A 17,366-nucleotide genomic window follows, 5' to 3' on the forward strand; every position below is an offset into this window, starting at 1 on the left:
GGTGAAGCCTGATGCTGCTGCAAAATTATGTATATTAAAATAAAAATATTCAAAATAATAGAAATATTCACCTTGTTAATTGGCTCCTGTCTGTAAAAATGGGAAATTTCTAACAGAGACCATCAGGGCTCAGAGTTTGTATCAATCAGCAAAACAGGGTTGGAAAAGTGACAAAATCTTTTCAAAGGCTCCTCCTCCTGTAAATGAAACTTTCTGCTCCATAAAAATCTCTTGGTGCTCCTAAAGAAAGGCATTTTTCCCAACTTTCCTTCCAGAATATTTAATACAAATTAATTCCAATTAAAGTAGCAATTAAAAAGGTGAAGTCTGCTGCAAAATTATGTATTTTAAAATAAAAATATTCAAAATAATAGAAATATTCACCTTGATAATTTGCACCTGTCTGTAAAAATGGGAAATTTCTAACAGAGACCATCAGGGCTCAGAGTTTGTACCAATCAGCAAAACAGGTTTGGAAAAGTGACAAAATCCTGAAAATCTGGGATTTTTATGGGGTTTGGGTTGTGAGACCAGAAATGAACGTGGGAGAGGCAGAACAGTTCTGTGAAATAAAGGGGAAAGGATAAAACAACCCAAAAACTGAACTGAAAGAACAGAAAATGGATTTTCACAGCTTTAACTTCTCTTAACCGTGTTAGGAAAAAAAATAAATGAAGCAACCAAAAATAAATTTGAGGTGAAAACCACAAAATAAACTTGAGAAATTCAAAATTCACTTCAGAAAACATCAGGTGTGGCAGGTGAAGAACCAGATTCCCCTGGAACTCTCCCTGCACAGCTGAATTTAAAGAAAATCCTAAAAAACCCAATGCAGAAGAGCAGCTTGAAATATTTTGGGGAACAGCTCTGGGAACCAGAGATTTGCACAAATTTTTATTTTTTAAATTTGTGGCCAGAATTTCCCAGAATTACCCAAAAAGTTGAAGTAGCACAAATGTTTGCTACTCCCAAATTTTTTATTTTTTAAATTTGTGGTCAGAATTTCCCAAAAATTCCCTCAGAAAGTTGAGGGAATTTCTGCTTTCCCAGCAATCCAGCAGAGCTGTGGGAAAAGAGAAGGAATTAATATTTTCTTTTTCAAGACTGAGATTTCCCTGCAGCCTGATGCTGTTCTGGAAAAAAAAATTTAATAATGATTAAAAAAAAAATCAAACTATTGTAAAAAAAATATAAAAATAGATTTATAATGAAACAACATCATCTTTATTGTAAGTGTAGTAGTTCCATGAGAGTCAAGAATGTTAGAGAAATTTGATTTTTATAAGAAAAAGGGATTTAACAGCCTCAATAAAACCCAGGGAATCTCACTGAGGTGCTGCAGGAATATTCCATTCCCCACCTGAACTGGATTCAGGGTCCTTCCTGATCATTTTTAGTTTATAACTCTAGGAAATGTCCAAAATCCCTAATAGGATTCAGAATCTGCTGCCGCCAGAAATCCCAAATTCCTGAATTAGCTGCCTTATGTCACCTTCCAGAGGCTGGTTAATAATGGGGAGTTCTGGGACAAAAAAATAAAAGGCAAATAAAAACCCAAGAAGGATGAAAAGCTGGAAGAGAAGGTGAGCGACAGACAGAAGCACAGAGGGTTTAAGGAAAAAAAATCAAAATAAAAATGGCAGGTCCAGTTTTTAATGTTTCCACCAATAAACGTGGCAGGAAAGAGTCTGAGGGTGTGAAAATTGAGGTTTGTGGAGTTTCGTGAAGTTCAGGGAATAAAAAAATGACAGAAAAAAATGACAGAAAGGATTTGGCTGTTTGGATAAAAGGAGATTCAAATGGCAGCACACACACGATGTCCTGCTGCACCAGGGACAGCCCCACTGCAAAATATCCCTTAAAAATATCCCAAAAAAATGAAATACCCCAGCAAAAATATCCCTGCAGCTGCTGCAGCCCCGGCCTCAGACCCCACAGGGAGGGGGAGCTGATCCCACAGACCCCACAAATCCCACAGGAATGGTGAGGAGCTGATCCCACAGGAACATGGGGGAGCTGACCCCACAGATCCCAGAGGATCCACAGTGAGGAGCTGACCCCACAGATCCCTCAGACCCCACAAGAAGGATGAGGAGCTGATCCTACAGGCAGAAGGGGAGCAGATCCCACAGGAAGGGTGAGGAGCTGATCCTACAGATCCCACAGGAAGGGTGAGGAGCTGATCCCTCAGATCCCACAGGAACCTGGGGGGAACTGATCCCACAGATGCCAGAAGCAGGGTGGGAGCAGACCCCATAGACAGGGGTGAGGAGAAAATCCCACAGGCAGGAGGGGAGCAGATCCCTCAGACCCCACAGGAAGGGTGGGGAGCTGATCCTACAAATCCCACAGGAAGGGTGGGGAGCTGATCCTACAGGCAGAAGGGGAGCAGATCCCATAGGAAGGGTGGGAAGCTGATCCCACACATCCCACAGGAAGGATGAGGAGCTGATCCCTCAGACCCCACAGGAAGGGTGAGGAGCTGATCCTACAGGCAAAAGGAGAGCTGATCTCACAGATCCTACAGGTATAAGGGGAGCAGATCCCACAGGCAGGGATGAGGAGCTGACCCCACAGACCCTACAGGAATGAGGGGAGCTGACCCCACAGAGCCCACAGGAGCAGGGTGGGCACAGGGAGTGCCCCGTGCCCGCTGTGCCCGGGATCCCTGGGGCTCTGTGAGGGCACAGGAGGGAAAGGAACACCCAGGGCTGGCTCAGGGCATCTCCAGTGACCAGAGCAACCCTCTGCTCATACCCCAAAAGGACATCCCTCACCCCAAAAGCTGAAGGATTTCATTTTACATTATCTGTTAATTTGTTTTTGGTTTTTTTTTTTTTTCCTTGGAAAAAATCTGTAATAAAAACATTTCCCACGATACCCAATGGAAAGCAGGTTTAAAAATGATTCTGTCATTTCTCCCCCCTGTTCTGCCCCTCTAGAGAAGGAATAAAAGAAGGGTGAGTGGACGTGGGAAGGCTGTAAGTTGAAAATCTGAATTTCTCTGGAATGGGCTGCCATTTGCCTCCAGCAGAAGAGCTTTCTATCCAGCAGAGACAAAAGATCTCCCATCCTGACTGGAGGGTCTTTTTTTAAATCAGAGACACTGGAGCATCTCAGAGTTTCTTGATTGCTTTCCATGAAAAACGTGCCTGAATCCAAGAAACACAGGATTCCTCCCTGTGCTCCATCCTCCTCCACTGGAATGAGCTCAACTACATTTTTGCTGAGAGTAAACTCATCTCAAAATCTGTTAAAGCAAAGCTTCATTATTTCTTTTTTCTCCATATATTCCAAATACAGAATAATAGTTTTAAACAGCTCTTACCAGCACTGGGAAAAAAATCTATTCTACTTAAGGATTTGTAAGTATGGTTTCCATAGATCAGTCTCAAACCTTATTGCTTCACAACTGCAGTATCCCTTGGAAAAAAAAATAAAAATCAAATATTGAATGGTTTGTTAATTTGTCTCAAATGGCTTTTCAGATTTGGCAGGGGAGGGAGAACGGAATGGCCAACAGAGAACACTGACTTGAAAATCTTACTGTAGAAGGGTTTCCTCTTATTAAAAAAGAATTACACTGTATTAAACAGCTGAAAGTAAAGACAGCATTCAAAGCCCATGAGTCAAGCCACAGCCAAAACCGTGTTCTACCCCTAAGTATTGTTTTCTTTTCCTTTTTCTTTTTTTTTTTCCTCTTTTTTTTTTTTAAACAAAGATTTTTTTTTTTCCTCAACTGCCATTTTAATCTTCACCAGAGGGTGCTTCATCTTCAGATCCCTCATCCCCTGACTTTTCTGGTGGAGGGCTGGCTGATTTTTTCTTTTCTGGGGGACTTTCAGGCTCTTCATCCTCTTCTTTTGGGGATGGGGTTTTTTCTTTTGTTGCCTTGGAAGCTGTGGGGCGACCTGCCTTCCCTTTGCCTTTCACTGGGCTGGGGGTCACTGGAAAAAGAAAAACTTTGTAAAACTCAGCAGCAGCAGAAAAGGCAGAAAAACTCCCAATAAATGGCATTTTCAAGTCATTCAGCAGCAGTTTGACCATACCCACAGTGGTTTTTAGCACTCCCAATCAGCAAAGCTGAAGTGAAGAGCAATTTAATGAGATTTAAAAGGTGTTTAATTGCAGGTCCTGGTTAATTGCTGGATGTGACATCATCAATGGACACAGCTCTTGTCCAAGCAGAGCACACATTGCTGTTATCATTTGAATTTCCTGCAGAAGTGCAGCCAGTTTTCCTCTGGTTCACATTTCACAAAGTCCCCAAACAAAGCCACAAATTGTTGTTATTTGGCTGTGAGACACAAAAAGTCAGAATGCAGCCCCCTCAACAGGGAAAGTTTTCATACCATGAGTTTTTACAGATACCGAATCAACCCCTAAATGAAGAATTAAAGCCAGCTCATTATTCCATCCTGCTGCTTTCAATCATGGCATTTTGGCCTTTCCACCATTTTTGTGGACCCCAAGATTTCAACCAAACTTCTGCAGCAAAAAGAAAATTTGGATTTGAAACTGAGAAAACTGAGACTCACCTGTAGCCTTTAGCCTGGGCTTGGGCATTTTCTTTTCTTTCCTCTCTGGCTTGGATTTCTTGGAGACCTTCTTATTTTTCTTTTTTGAACTGCCATAGTCACTGTCATCATCATCTTCCATGAGGAAGTCTTCATCACTTCCTGAATCTGCTGGAAGCATAAGGAAATTTCAGTTTTTTTTGTGGAGGGAAAAAACCAAAAAGGAAGGAAAAACACAGCTGAAATCTGCCAGTCAAATTGTGGACACAGATTCTGAGACTTTGTGGGCTTCCATTTATCTGCTCTGCTAAAATCTGAATGGGTTTTTACATCAGCAATGCCACAAAGACAGCAAAAAGCAGAAAAAAAAGCACTGAGAAGTTTACAATTAAACTTTAGGGCTGCTTACAAATAGATCTCTGGAAAACACACACTCACATCCCTGGGAAAAAAAAATTATCTGCAAGGAAAAGGCATCAAGATGAAGTTTATTGTCTCACAGATTCTTCCAGATTCATTGAGTGAACTCTTCAGTTATTTAAATTTTGACTTTATATCCTAAAATCTGTCATTGAACTTTAAAAATTTCTGACTGCAAAAATTCCACAGCACTTTTGAAGCACTGGTTTATCTCCTACCAACCAAGCTTGCAGGAGCAATAAATGGTGCAAATTCCTGACAGATTCCAACTTTCAAATCACACAAAGTTGCCACAGCCACATTTCTATAATTTAAGTACTTGGTGACTTCAATCTCATTCTGGATAAAAAAGCAGGGATGGGATTAACAGATTTACCCATTTCTGAAGATAAATTTTGTGGGACACACACACCAAAAAACCTTTGCTGCAAACCTGGAGCACAAATTGCAGCTGTGAAAACCCAACTTGGACAGATACACAATAAAAACGAGGAGCACAATTTCCATCCTCAGTGTCCCACCAAAAATCAAACTGTGTCTCCTCTGCTGTCCATTTTTCCAATCCCATTTACTCACTCTCCTGGAACTGTGCCTCATCATCCTCTTGCTCTTCCTCTTCGCTGCCCACATCATCCATGAGCATCTCCCTCTGTTTGGAGGCTGCTTTGGACGCCGCCTGCCGCTGCTGACGAACATTTTTGTGATCTTCCTTCTCATCCTCGCTGTCCTCTGCAGAAAAAGGCCCCAAACTGGGGTGAGTAAAGAGCAAAAAACTCCAGCCATGAGGCAGCAAAATATTTTTAGGGCTTTTATCAGGGGGTTAAAACACTCACTGAGTTACTGTGAGGACAACTCAACCTCATCAATACCCACCCAACAAAGATCCTCAGCAAAATAACTTATTTTTTCCTTTTTTTTTTTTTTTTCCTTTTTACCTGCAGGCCTTTTCCTGGATTTGGAGGCTGCTCTCTTGTTCTTGTCTGGTTTAGCCTTCTTTCCTTTTTTGCTTTTTTGGGAGCTCTCGTAGTCGCTGTCGGCTTTGCCGTCGTCGGCTCCTACGTCATCGTCTTCACTGCCAAAATCTTCATCTGCAAGGAAAAGGCACCAAGGGGAAGTTTCTGGGATCATTCTGGATAAAAACTGCAGGGAAGGGATCAATCTATCCAAATTTTATAGGATCATCACATAATACAAAAAAAACCTCATTATCCCAAACCAGGGTGGGAAGTAAGAACAGCAGAGGCAACACATCACTTAAAATAAATCAGAATAATTTAATTTCTGTCTCAAATTCCTCTCCTGCAACTCTCCCAGGTGTGAAGAGACATGATTTAAAGATACACAATCAGTATAATGCTATCAGTTACCTGCTGAGTGTGAATCATCTTTCTTGGTCTTCACATCTTTGTCTTCTGAATCCTCACTGCAAATGACACAAGGATAAAGTCTGAGTGTTTGTCTCAGCTTTGATTTCAGCCACTCTGATGTGGAAAATAACAACTTTTAAAAGAGCAAATGATCTCCAGGCTGAGAATTTTCACTTTTCTTGGACAAACTTCAGGATTACTCAGCTGTCTGTGGAGTTATCATGGTTGGGAAGATAAATTTCAAACTCTGAATCACAAAAAAACTTAAACCAGGCAGGAAATAATCAGATTGAGGTGAACCAACCCACATGGCTTCCAGTTTGGTTACAATTCTGATGGTTTATATGCAGTCTATAAATGAAATAAAGGTTTATCCTGAATAGATTTTAAGTCAGCACTTGTCTCTAGGTCATTGTTTAGATTCCATTCTGTGCATGTTGCTCTTAACTGGCACAAGTCTGGTCTAAGCTTTCTCAAATTATTTGATAATTTCATTCATTTGGAAAATAAAAGACATCTTGGGGTGATAGAACAAGAACCAGCTGGCAGAACCTCAAGAACCTTCAGAACCAGCATTCCTGAAGCTGAAATTTGTCATAAAAACCAAAAAAAATTATTTCAAAGGTCTAGTGGCAATCACTGGGAGACTGCAAAACAGAAATTCTACAGAAAATTTTCACTTTCAGCTCCCAAACCAAGTTCTGTGTTTATGGAGTGCCCAAAATGAGGAACAAAGAGCCACAAAACTCCCAGATGTCCTCTGCCCTCAGTGCCACCCATCCCTGGCACCTCAGGGATGCCCTGAGAGGCTGCAGGAGCTGCACCTTGCCCTGACCCACCTGAGGATGCCACCCCTGGTGCCTAAATCCCTTTTCCCACCTGCCTCTGGAGCTGCTGCAGCGATGCAGCACTGCTGACAGGAGTTTCACAGGTGATTTCTGTCTCACCTCAGTGTCTCAGCCCCCAGTCTCACTGGAATTCCACTCCCCACACACAGGAAATGTTACCAAGAGATAAAAGTGCCTCTGGAGTGATGCAGCACTGCTGCCAAGAATTTCACAGGTGATTTCTGTCTCAGCCCCCAATCTCACTGGAATTCCACTCCCCACACACAGGAAATGTTACCAAGAGATAAAATCTGCTTTTTTTTACCTGTCCTCCTGAGAATTCTTCCCAGATCTCCTCTTGTTTTTGGCCTCTCGGGGAGATGAGCGGATTTTCTTGGATGGGGGACCTGAATCTCTTCCATAATCATCATCTGGACAGGACAGAGAGCACAACATGGGTTTGGCTCAAACTCACCCCCAGCAAACTCAGCTCAAACTGAACATTTCATGCACAGCAAAAGGAAAAATTTCATAAAGCTTCAAAAAAACTTTGGTGGAAGCAAAGTCCTGCTTGAAATCACTGATTTGAGCTTTACTTTTGCCACAGCACCACGAAAATGTTCTGTACAGTCAGGTCTCCTAAAAAAACCTCACAAGAGGACACAGGATTCATTTTGCATTTATTTTATAAACCCATTAAAAATTAACACCCATGTGGATTTCTCTAACAGCACACACTGTTCACTGTGCTGGGAGGGGATAAAGGATGCCATGAAATAGGAGTTTACAGCAGAACTCCTCACAACTCTTACAAAATACCTGATTTCATGAATAAAACCACTGGAATTAACAATTATGCATATTTGTCCCATTTTAATTATCAGTGCAAACTTAGCATTGAGTTTATCTTCCAAGAACTCAAAACATTCCAGAAAATTTCTGTTAATTCACACAGATTAGATTGTTTTTAGAAATGGGTTTCAGAATTTTTATTCAGAGTTTACATTTTTACCAAATGTCATCCAGCACTATTTTGTTAATTCACACAGATTTTATTATTTTAGAAATGGGATCTAGAAATGTTAATTCACACAGATTATATTATTTTAGAAATGGGATTCAGCAATATTTTGTTAATTCACACAGATTACATTACTTTAGAATGGGATCCAGAATTTTAATTCAGAGATTCAATTTTTTCCAAATGTGATCCAGCACTACTTTGTTAATTCACAAACATTATATTATTTTAGCAATGGGATCTATGGATCCAGAATTTTAATTCAGAGATTCAATTTTTTATAAATATCATCCAGCAATATTTTGTTAATTCATACAGATTATATTATTTTCGAAATGGGATCCAGAAATGTTAATTCACACAGATTATATTCTTTTACAAATGGGTTTCAGAATTTTAATCCAGAAATTACATTTTTCCAAATGTGATCCAGCACTATTTTGTTAATTCACACAGATTATATTACTTCACAAATGGCATCCAGAAATGTTAATTCACACAGATTATATTATTTCACAAATGAGATGCAGAATTTTAACTCAGGGATTCAATTTTTTTGAATTTTTTCCAAACGTGATCCAGCACTATTTTGTTAATTCACGCAGATTATATTATTTATAAATGAGCTCCAGAATTTTAATTCACATTTTTTCCAAATGTGACCCGGCACTATTTTGTTAATTCACACACATGATATTTTTTGCCTGATGATGTGGGCTCAACTGGAGCCATAAAATAAATGAAAAACATCTTTTTCTGTGGAAAAAAGTGGCATCAAGGAGCCTCTGGCCCAGAAGAGACCACAGAGCAAGGAAGGCACTGCTGCCAACAGCCTGCAGGCACTACAACAATCCCAGCATTAAATAATAAGATTTCTATCACCATTGTTTGTTTAACACAAACCATATGAAAAATAATTATATTTTCAAATACTCATTAACAGTTCAGGCTGTGAAGAACAGAAACTCCTTGGAGCTGGAGTTGAAGATGTGATTAGAAGCAGAACAATTAATATGCATGGCAATAACGAGGAGATTAAGGGAAAAAAAAATTCATTTACCAGCATCATCTGATTCCTGAAACTGGGAGTAATCCACCACCTTCCTGTTCCTGTTAAAAAAGCAGGAAAAATTAGGAATTCATCCCTTCAAGGCTACTAAAGCTGTAAGGAATAAGAAATGTCACATCCTTTTTACAGAGCTGCATTTGTAGCCCAAAAACATCCCAAAAAAACTTTGACAATTCAGCCACCTCCACCTCTGCAGTCAGAAGTGAACACAAAGGATATTAAAGCATAAACAACATTTTCCTGAGATTTTATAATAATCTGGATTGCAGTCTCAGAATGTGAATGCTCTTTTTGATAAATACACAAAGATTATGAATCAAGCATTTCTGAACTGCTCCTTTTGGAATTTCTGCTTCTCCTGCTGTCTCACCTTCTCCTCCAATTTTTATTTTCCCATTTGATCCCTGTTTTTAAAGCATTTGAAGTTTCCACTGGGGCTTCCAGGAGCTTTCTGAATGAATTACACCAATCTGAAAGTCAACAAAATCAAATCTGCTTCTTGAACTTACTGCAACCTCCAAAATGGAATTGTTGGTGATTCGATCAGCACCTTGTCCATCAAATCCCAGCTGCTTTATTGACAAGGTACAAAAATCCCAACTCTTTTTATTGACAAGGTACAAAAATCCCAACTCTTTTTATTGACAAGGTATAAAAATCCCAACTCTTTTTATTGACAAGGTATAAAAATCCCAACTCTTTTTAATGATAAAGTATCAAATCCCAGCTGTTTTATTGACAAAATATCAAATCCCAACTCTTTTATTGACAGGGTATCAGGTCCCAGCTGTTTTATTGATAAGGTATCAAATCCCAACTCTTTTTATTGATAAAGTATCAAATTCCAGCTCTTTTTATTGACAAGGTATAAAAATCCCTACTTTTTATTGATAAAGTATCAAATCCCAGCTGCTTTACTGACAAAATATCAAATCCCAACTCTTTTTATTGACAAAGTATAAAAATCCCCACTCTTTTTACTGATAAAATATCAAATCCCAACTCTTATTGACAAGATATCAAATCTCAGCTGTTTTATCGATAAAGTATCAAATCCCAGCTGATTTGTCAATAAAGTATCAAATCCCAATTCTTTTATTGACAAAATATCAAATCCCAGCTGTTTAATTGACAAGGTATAAAAATCCCTACTCTTTTTATTGATAAAGGATCAAACCCCAACTGCTTTATTGACAAAATATCAAACCCCAGCTATTTTATTGACAAAATATCAAATCCCAGCTGTTTAATTGACAAGGTATAAAAATCCCTACTCTTTTTATTGATAAAGGATCAAACCCCAACTGCTTTATTGACAAAATATCAAACCCCAGCTATTTTATTGACAAAATATCAAATCCCAGCTCTTTTATTGATAAAGTATAAAAATCCCCATTCTTTTTATTGACAAGCTATCAAATCCCAGCTGCTTTACTGACAAAATATTAAATCCCAGCTCTTTTATTGATAAAGTATCAAATCCCAGCTGTTTTACTGACAAAATATAAAAATCCCAACTCTTTTTACTGATAAAATATCAAATCCCAACTCTTACTGACAAGATATCAAATCTCAGCTGTTTTATTGATAAAGTATCAAATCCCAGCTGTTTAATTGACAAGATATCAAATCCCAACTCTTTTATTGATAAATTATCAAATCCCATCTTATTTAATTGACAAGTATCAAGTTCCAGCTGCTTTATTGAGAAATATCAAATCCCAACTCTTTTATTGACAAAATATCAAATCCCAACTCTTTTATTGATAAAATATCAATTTATTGACAAGATAACCGCCCTATAAACCAGCAACCAAAGGAAAGCAAGGCAGCCAATAATTCAATTAAATTCCAGCTGAGAATTCCTCAAATTCAGATTCCAAACCCCTCCTGGAAGGCCTGGGAGGAGCTGGGAGTACAGAGATTCCCAGAGTCCCTTTTTCCAGTTCTTTTGGCCCAAAACCGAGGAAAAATGGGATTTTGCTCAGTTCTTCAGCTGGAAACTCCATCCAGCACAAGGATCCTTCCTCATCCTCCTCCTCCTCTTCACTTCTGCTCTTCATTCAATTCACACTGAGCTCCCCTAACTGAGCTGCATTCACTGTCAATTAATTAATTATCATTAATTAATTGCTGATAAACCCAGTCAGTTCAAAGACACCCCAAAGCCAGCAGTGCTGATCCAGCTAAAATCAAGTTTAAGTTGCCCTCCAGAAGGATGAAGGAGAAAAATTGGTTTTATTTCAACTCAAACTTCTTAAATTAAAAAACCAAAAAAATGAAGCCAATCCCTTAAAAAAACACCCAAAAAATACCAAAATACAAATGAAAGGATGACAAAATTTGTACAGGTAGATCAAGTTTGTCCTCCTGAGCATCTCTAACTCATGGCTTATAGAAGGATGAAGGAAGAAAATTGCTTTTGTTTCAACTCAAAGCTCTTAAAGAAACTAAAAAAGCAAAAAAAAATGAAACCAATCCCTCAAAAATACATCCCAAAAATACCAAAAAGGCAAATGAAAGGAAGATTTGTACAGGTAAATCAAGTGTAAGTTTTTCTCCTGAGCATCTCTAACTCATGGCTTATAGAAGGATGAAGGAGCAAAACTGATTTTATTTCAACCCAAATATCTTTAAGACATTTAAAAACCAAAAACTGAAACCAATCCCTTAAAAAATGTCCCAAAAATACCAAAAATACAAATGAAAGGAAGATTTGTACAGGTAAATCAAGTTTGCCCTATGAGCACTTTGAACTCATGGCTTACAGAGGGATAAAGGAGCAAAATTGGTTTTATTTTTAATTTGAAATTTATTTTTTTAACCCAAACCTCTTAAAAGAAATTGAAAAACCACAAAAAATGAAACCAATCCCTCAAAAACACCCCAAAAATACCAAAAAGGCAAATGAAAGGAATATGTTGCTCTCCTGTACAAGCATCTCTAACTTGTGGCTTCTAGAAGGATGAAGGAGCAACATTGGTTTTATTTTAAAAAAAATGTCATTTTCATACCTCCATCTTCAGTTTAGTCCCTAAACTCTCAGTTTTTAATTTAAATCAACATCAGCACAGCCCTAAAATCAGATAGAAAAACTTGGGGATTTTTTTTAATGGGAATGCACAGATGAAATGCAAAATGAACATGTCAAAGGATCAGTAAATGCCTGTAAAACTGAGAAAAAAATGTCATTTTCATACCTCATCTTCAGTGTAATCCCTAAACTCTCAGTTTTTAATTTAAATCAACATCAGCACAGCCCTAAAATCAGATAGAAAAATTTGGGGATTTTTTTTAATGGGAATGCACAGATGAAATGTAAAATCAACATGTCAAAGGATCAGTAAATACCCATAAAACTGAGAAAAAAAGTCATTTTCATACCTCATCTTCAGTTTAGTCCCTAAACTCTCAGTTTTTAATTTAAATCAACATCAGCACAGCCCTAAAATCAGATAGAAAAACTTGGGGATTTTTTTTAATGGGAATGCACAGATGAAATGCAAAATGAACATGTCAAAGGATCACTAAATTCCTATAAAATTGAGGAAAAAAATGTCATCCTCATCTTCAGTTTAGTCCCTAAACTCTCAATTTTTAAATCAACATCAGCATAGACCTAAAATCAAATAAAAAGTTTGATTTTTTTTTTTAAGGGAATGCAGATTCCCAGATATTTATACAGGTATTAAAATCCACATTTAAAAAAAAAATCCCACAATATATAATGTGGCAAAGCAATGCTAAAAGAACTCTTCAAAAATCCAGGCACTGAAGAGAAAGTTTAGGTCAAATAAAACCACCCAAAAGCAAGGAGATGAAATGGTTATTGAGGGTTTTTTTACGGGTTTTTTTTTTCAGCACAGCCTTGATTTAATCAATGGAACCAAAACTCCTCAGGATTTGTGAGCAAAGCTCCTCCTGACCCTCAGCACTCAGGTTTCACTCTCAGAAAAAAAATGAGACCAATAGCAGCACCAAATATTGCCATTAAAAGCACTTTTTGGTGCGTTTTTTATGCACAAAAAACAGAAATTCCAGCCACAAGTGTTCCCTGCAGGGATTTTCAGAGCTGTGCAAAGCAAATCTGCAGTGCTGGGTTTGAGATTTCCATGAACATTGATTTAAAATCGTCACCAGGAGGTGGCACAGGGCACCTGGTGACAGCCAGGGACACAAACGTGGTCACTTTGGGGTTAATCTGGGTAAAAATTGGACTCAGGACTCAGCACTGAGACAGATTTGGGTCTGCAAATCTGGTTCTGCAGGGTTTTCAGGATTTTGAACTCCACAGAACAATTAAATGATTTCTGCAGCCAATAATTAAAGCAGATAAATAAAATAATAATGAAATAATAATTAAATTCCCATGAACATTGATTTAAAATCGCCACCAGGAGGTGGCACAGGGCACCTGGGGACAGTCAGGGACACAAACCTGGTCACTTTGGGGTTAATCTGGGTAAAAATTGGACTCAGGACTGAGACAGATTTGGGTCTGGGCTGACTCCCCACTCCAGGTTCGGAAAGGTTTTCAGGGATCCACACAACTCTCAACTCCACAGAACAATCAAGTTATTTCTGCAGCCATAATTAAAGCAGTTAAATGAAATAATAATGAAATAATAATGAATTTTGATTTAAAATCACCACCAGGAGGTGGCACAGGGCACCTGGTGACAGCCAGGGACACAGACCTGGTCACTTTGGGGTTAATCTGGGTAAAAATTGGACTCAGCACTGAGACAGATTTGGGTCTGGGCTGACTCCCCACTTCAAGTTCTGCAGAGATTTCAGGATTTTGAACTCCACAGAACAATGAAATGATTTCTGCAGCAATAATTAAAGCAGTTTTGTGCTCATTCTCTGTTTGATTTTAACCAGAATTGAGATTTTACTACAAAACTGATGCAGAGCAGGAGAGGAACCAAACCCAAACACTCAGCTCACTCCCCCTCATTGTATTTTGAATTTTCTTGTACCTCCACCTTCTCTCTGCTTTTCCTCAGACTGAAGGAGAGCAAAAATCAGCTTTTTACTCCTCAATCTCTGGGCCACACAGCATCACTCCATTTTATTAAGTGCCAATCCCCAAGGAGCTGCTGCTTGCCTGCAATCCCACAGAAACTTTTCCACAATCACAATTATTTCTACTTTACGTTTGTGACAACACTGGCAGCAAGTTACAATATAAATAATTGTGATTATTTAAATAATCACAATTATTTCTACTTTACATTTGTGACAACACTGGTACAAAAATATATATTTAATTTTTTTTTCTGCAAATAAAATTTCACCCTTTAACCGCAGGGCCAGCAGCAGGCTGGGATTCAAATCCAGAAAAATGAAAGATGGAAAGCTTTGAAGCACTGAGATAAATTCATAACTGGCTTTAAGGTTAAAATGAATGACCAAAAAAACCCCTGGGATTTCCAGTCCTGCCCACAAGATCTCAATCTGCAAAGCCTGCAGGAGAAAACCAGCAAGTAAAAGTGACCAGTGAGAAAAAGCAGAAGGAAGCTGCAGCAGAAGTCAAAATTCTGATTTTAAACACATTAATTGATGCTGTATGTATATTAAAAAATAGTGGCTCCAAATATTTAATTTCATTTTATTTTTTCCCTATAAACAGCCCCAGCTCTCTCTGCAGAACTTCAGCAGAGTTACAGAGGAGATGGAGAAATTCCATAATTTCAAGTTTCTTGATTTTTTACTCCTTGCCTTTTTCTAACACCACTGCAAACCCCATCATCACCCACCCAGGAGCAATGGAATTGTGCAGGGGTACCTGGCTCTCAGTGCCAGCCACATGAAGCCTGGAAATAGCCAGGACTTTATTACTACTGAATCTGAAATAACTGACATGAACAGCCAGACTCAGCCTCAGGTCAACTTTCTCAACAAGTGGAGTAAAAAACTTGGGATTTAGGATGGATTTTATGAAGTTCACTGCTTTAGGTGCACACAAATTCAACCACAAACCAGCAGAAAACACCAATTAATTCACTGATTAGAGGAAAACTCTTCATCGAAGAACTTTTCACCAGGCTTCCATTTTCCCAAAAATCAGCAAAGATAGGCAGAAAAAACTTCATTCCAGCATTAATTTATGAATGGGTTTCAATCTGTAGGCAGGGTTTTCTAGCTAACAGAGCAATATAAAGTAGCAGGCACTGAATATTTACCTTTTTTCCCTGGAAGGGTTATTAAATCCAGGAGATAAGGCACTGCTGCATCTGTCCTGCCCCATGCCAGGAGGTTTTGTGCTCCTGCTTCATTTTCCTGCAGAGCAGAGCCTGAGAGCAGGCAAACCTCTCACAACATTCCAGGATTGGACAGAGGTGGTTTAATTTAATTATTTTTTTGAAACTTTCACAAAAAATACTGAATTCCAGCAAGCTCAGAGGCTCTGCTTTTAAAGACAGCAGCTTTTCCTTACCTGGAGGAAATCTCCAGCACTGAAGTGTCCCCTCAGGCAGCAGAGTCACATCACCACTAATCTGGGAGCTCACCCATCCCTGAGCCACTCCCCTACTTAGCAAAGCACTCCTGGGTCCCATTTATATTTTAAATTCTGCATTATGAGAGATATCACTTAAATACAAATGCTGTCATCTCCTAATGTATAGATGCATCATTGTCACAATTAATTTGTACTTTTTAGTTAAGTTGGCCAAGACACCAAACATGCACAGCCCAGCCCAGGCTCGCTGGGAATAAAACTCCAACTGGGAATAAAACTCCAACCATTCACTTGAGAATGAGGAAATTCCAAAGCATGAGAAGAACACCGTGGGAAACCTCACACCTCTGCTATAAAGGCAATTTAAATCACGAGCTCACTCTTTTGCCACCTCCTTGGTAAAGCTTTGAGACACAAGGGAATCACAGAATGTCCTGAGATGGAAAAAACTCACAGGGATCATCCAGAGCAGCTCCTGGCTCTGCACAGACACCCCAAAATCCCATCCTGGGCATCCCTGGCAGCAATGTCCAAACTCTCCTGGAGCTCTGTGGTTGTGCCCACTCCCTGGGCAGTGCCCAGCACCCTCTAGGGGAAGAAATATCCCAAATACTTCCCCAAATACCCCCTCGACACAGCTCCAGCCCTTCCCTCAGGCACCCCCTCCCCAAACCCACCACGCTCCATCCCACCCCACCGAGCCCACCCAAACTCTCCTGGAGCTCTGCAGCTGTGCCAGCTCCCTGGGCAGCCTGGGCAATGTCCAGCACCCTCTGAGGGCAGAAATATTCCAAATACTGAGGGAATATTTCTTCCCTCTGAGGGAAGAAATATTCCCTAAATACCCACGGTGACACAGCCCCATCCCACCCCACTGAGCCCATCCAAACCCTCCTGGACCTCTGAGGCTGTGCCCACTCCCTGGGGAGCTTGGACAGTGCCCAGCACTCTCTGACAGAAGAAATATCCCAAATACTTCCACAAATATCCACCCTGACACAGCTCCAGCCCTTCCCTCGGGCACCCCCTCCCCAAATCCACCACGCTCCATCCCACCCGACACCCATCACTGTTCAAATTCTCCTGGAGCTCTGCTGCTGTGCCAACTCCCTGGGCAGCCTGGGCAGTGCCCAGCACCCTCTGAGGGAAGAAGTATTCCCCAAATATCCACCGTGACACAGCTCCAGCCCTTCCCTCAGGCACCACCTCCAACACGCTTCATCCCAACCCACCGAGCCCACCCAAACTCTCCTGGAGCTCTGTGGCTGTGCCCATTCCCCTGAGGAACCTGGGCAGTGCCCAGCACCCTCTGGGGGAAGAAATACCCCAAATACTGAGAGAATATTTCTTCCAAATATTGCCCAAATACCCACCCTGACACAGCCCCAGCCCTTCCCCTCCCCGTGCCGCACATCCCCACATCCACCACGCTTCATCCCCCGCCACCAACACCCCTCAACCCCAGCCACTCACCCCAGACCCACCTCGCCCAGCACAGCCCGGCTGCCAAAAGCTCGGAAATAAAAACAACAAAAAGGAAAACAGCGGCGGGAAGGCGATCGCGGAGCGCGCAGCCGGGCGGGCGGAGCAGGGCGTGAGGCAGCGGCGCTCGCACCGAGGGGGCGGCTCCTGGCGGCTCCTCCCCTACGCGTGGTTCCCCATGCACAGCCCCCGTGCCC

The 17,366-nt window shown here is 40.3% G+C and overlaps 1 protein-coding gene across 1 annotated transcript; it reads right to left on the bottom strand.

The window, feature by feature from the left end:
• Positions 1-1,513: 1,513 nt before the first annotated feature.
• NUCKS1 (nuclear casein kinase and cyclin dependent kinase substrate 1) lies at positions 1,514-17,344 on the bottom strand (the record flags this gene model as incomplete). The annotated part of the gene is made up of 8 exons (XM_031062889.1): positions 1,514-3,947; positions 4,539-4,688; positions 5,514-5,666; positions 5,873-6,025; positions 6,305-6,360; positions 7,457-7,562; positions 9,213-9,262; positions 17,172-17,344. Coding segments are annotated over 8 exons (1,041 nt in total), but the record flags the coding sequence as incomplete, so codon positions are not given.
• Positions 17,345-17,366: the final 22 nt, after the last annotated feature.

The sequence above is a fragment of the Geospiza fortis genome, unplaced genomic scaffold (assembly GCF_000277835.1).
Source record: "Geospiza fortis unplaced genomic scaffold, GeoFor_1.0 scaffold391, whole genome shotgun sequence".
NCBI classification, from domain to species: domain Eukaryota; kingdom Metazoa; phylum Chordata; class Aves; order Passeriformes; family Thraupidae; genus Geospiza; species Geospiza fortis.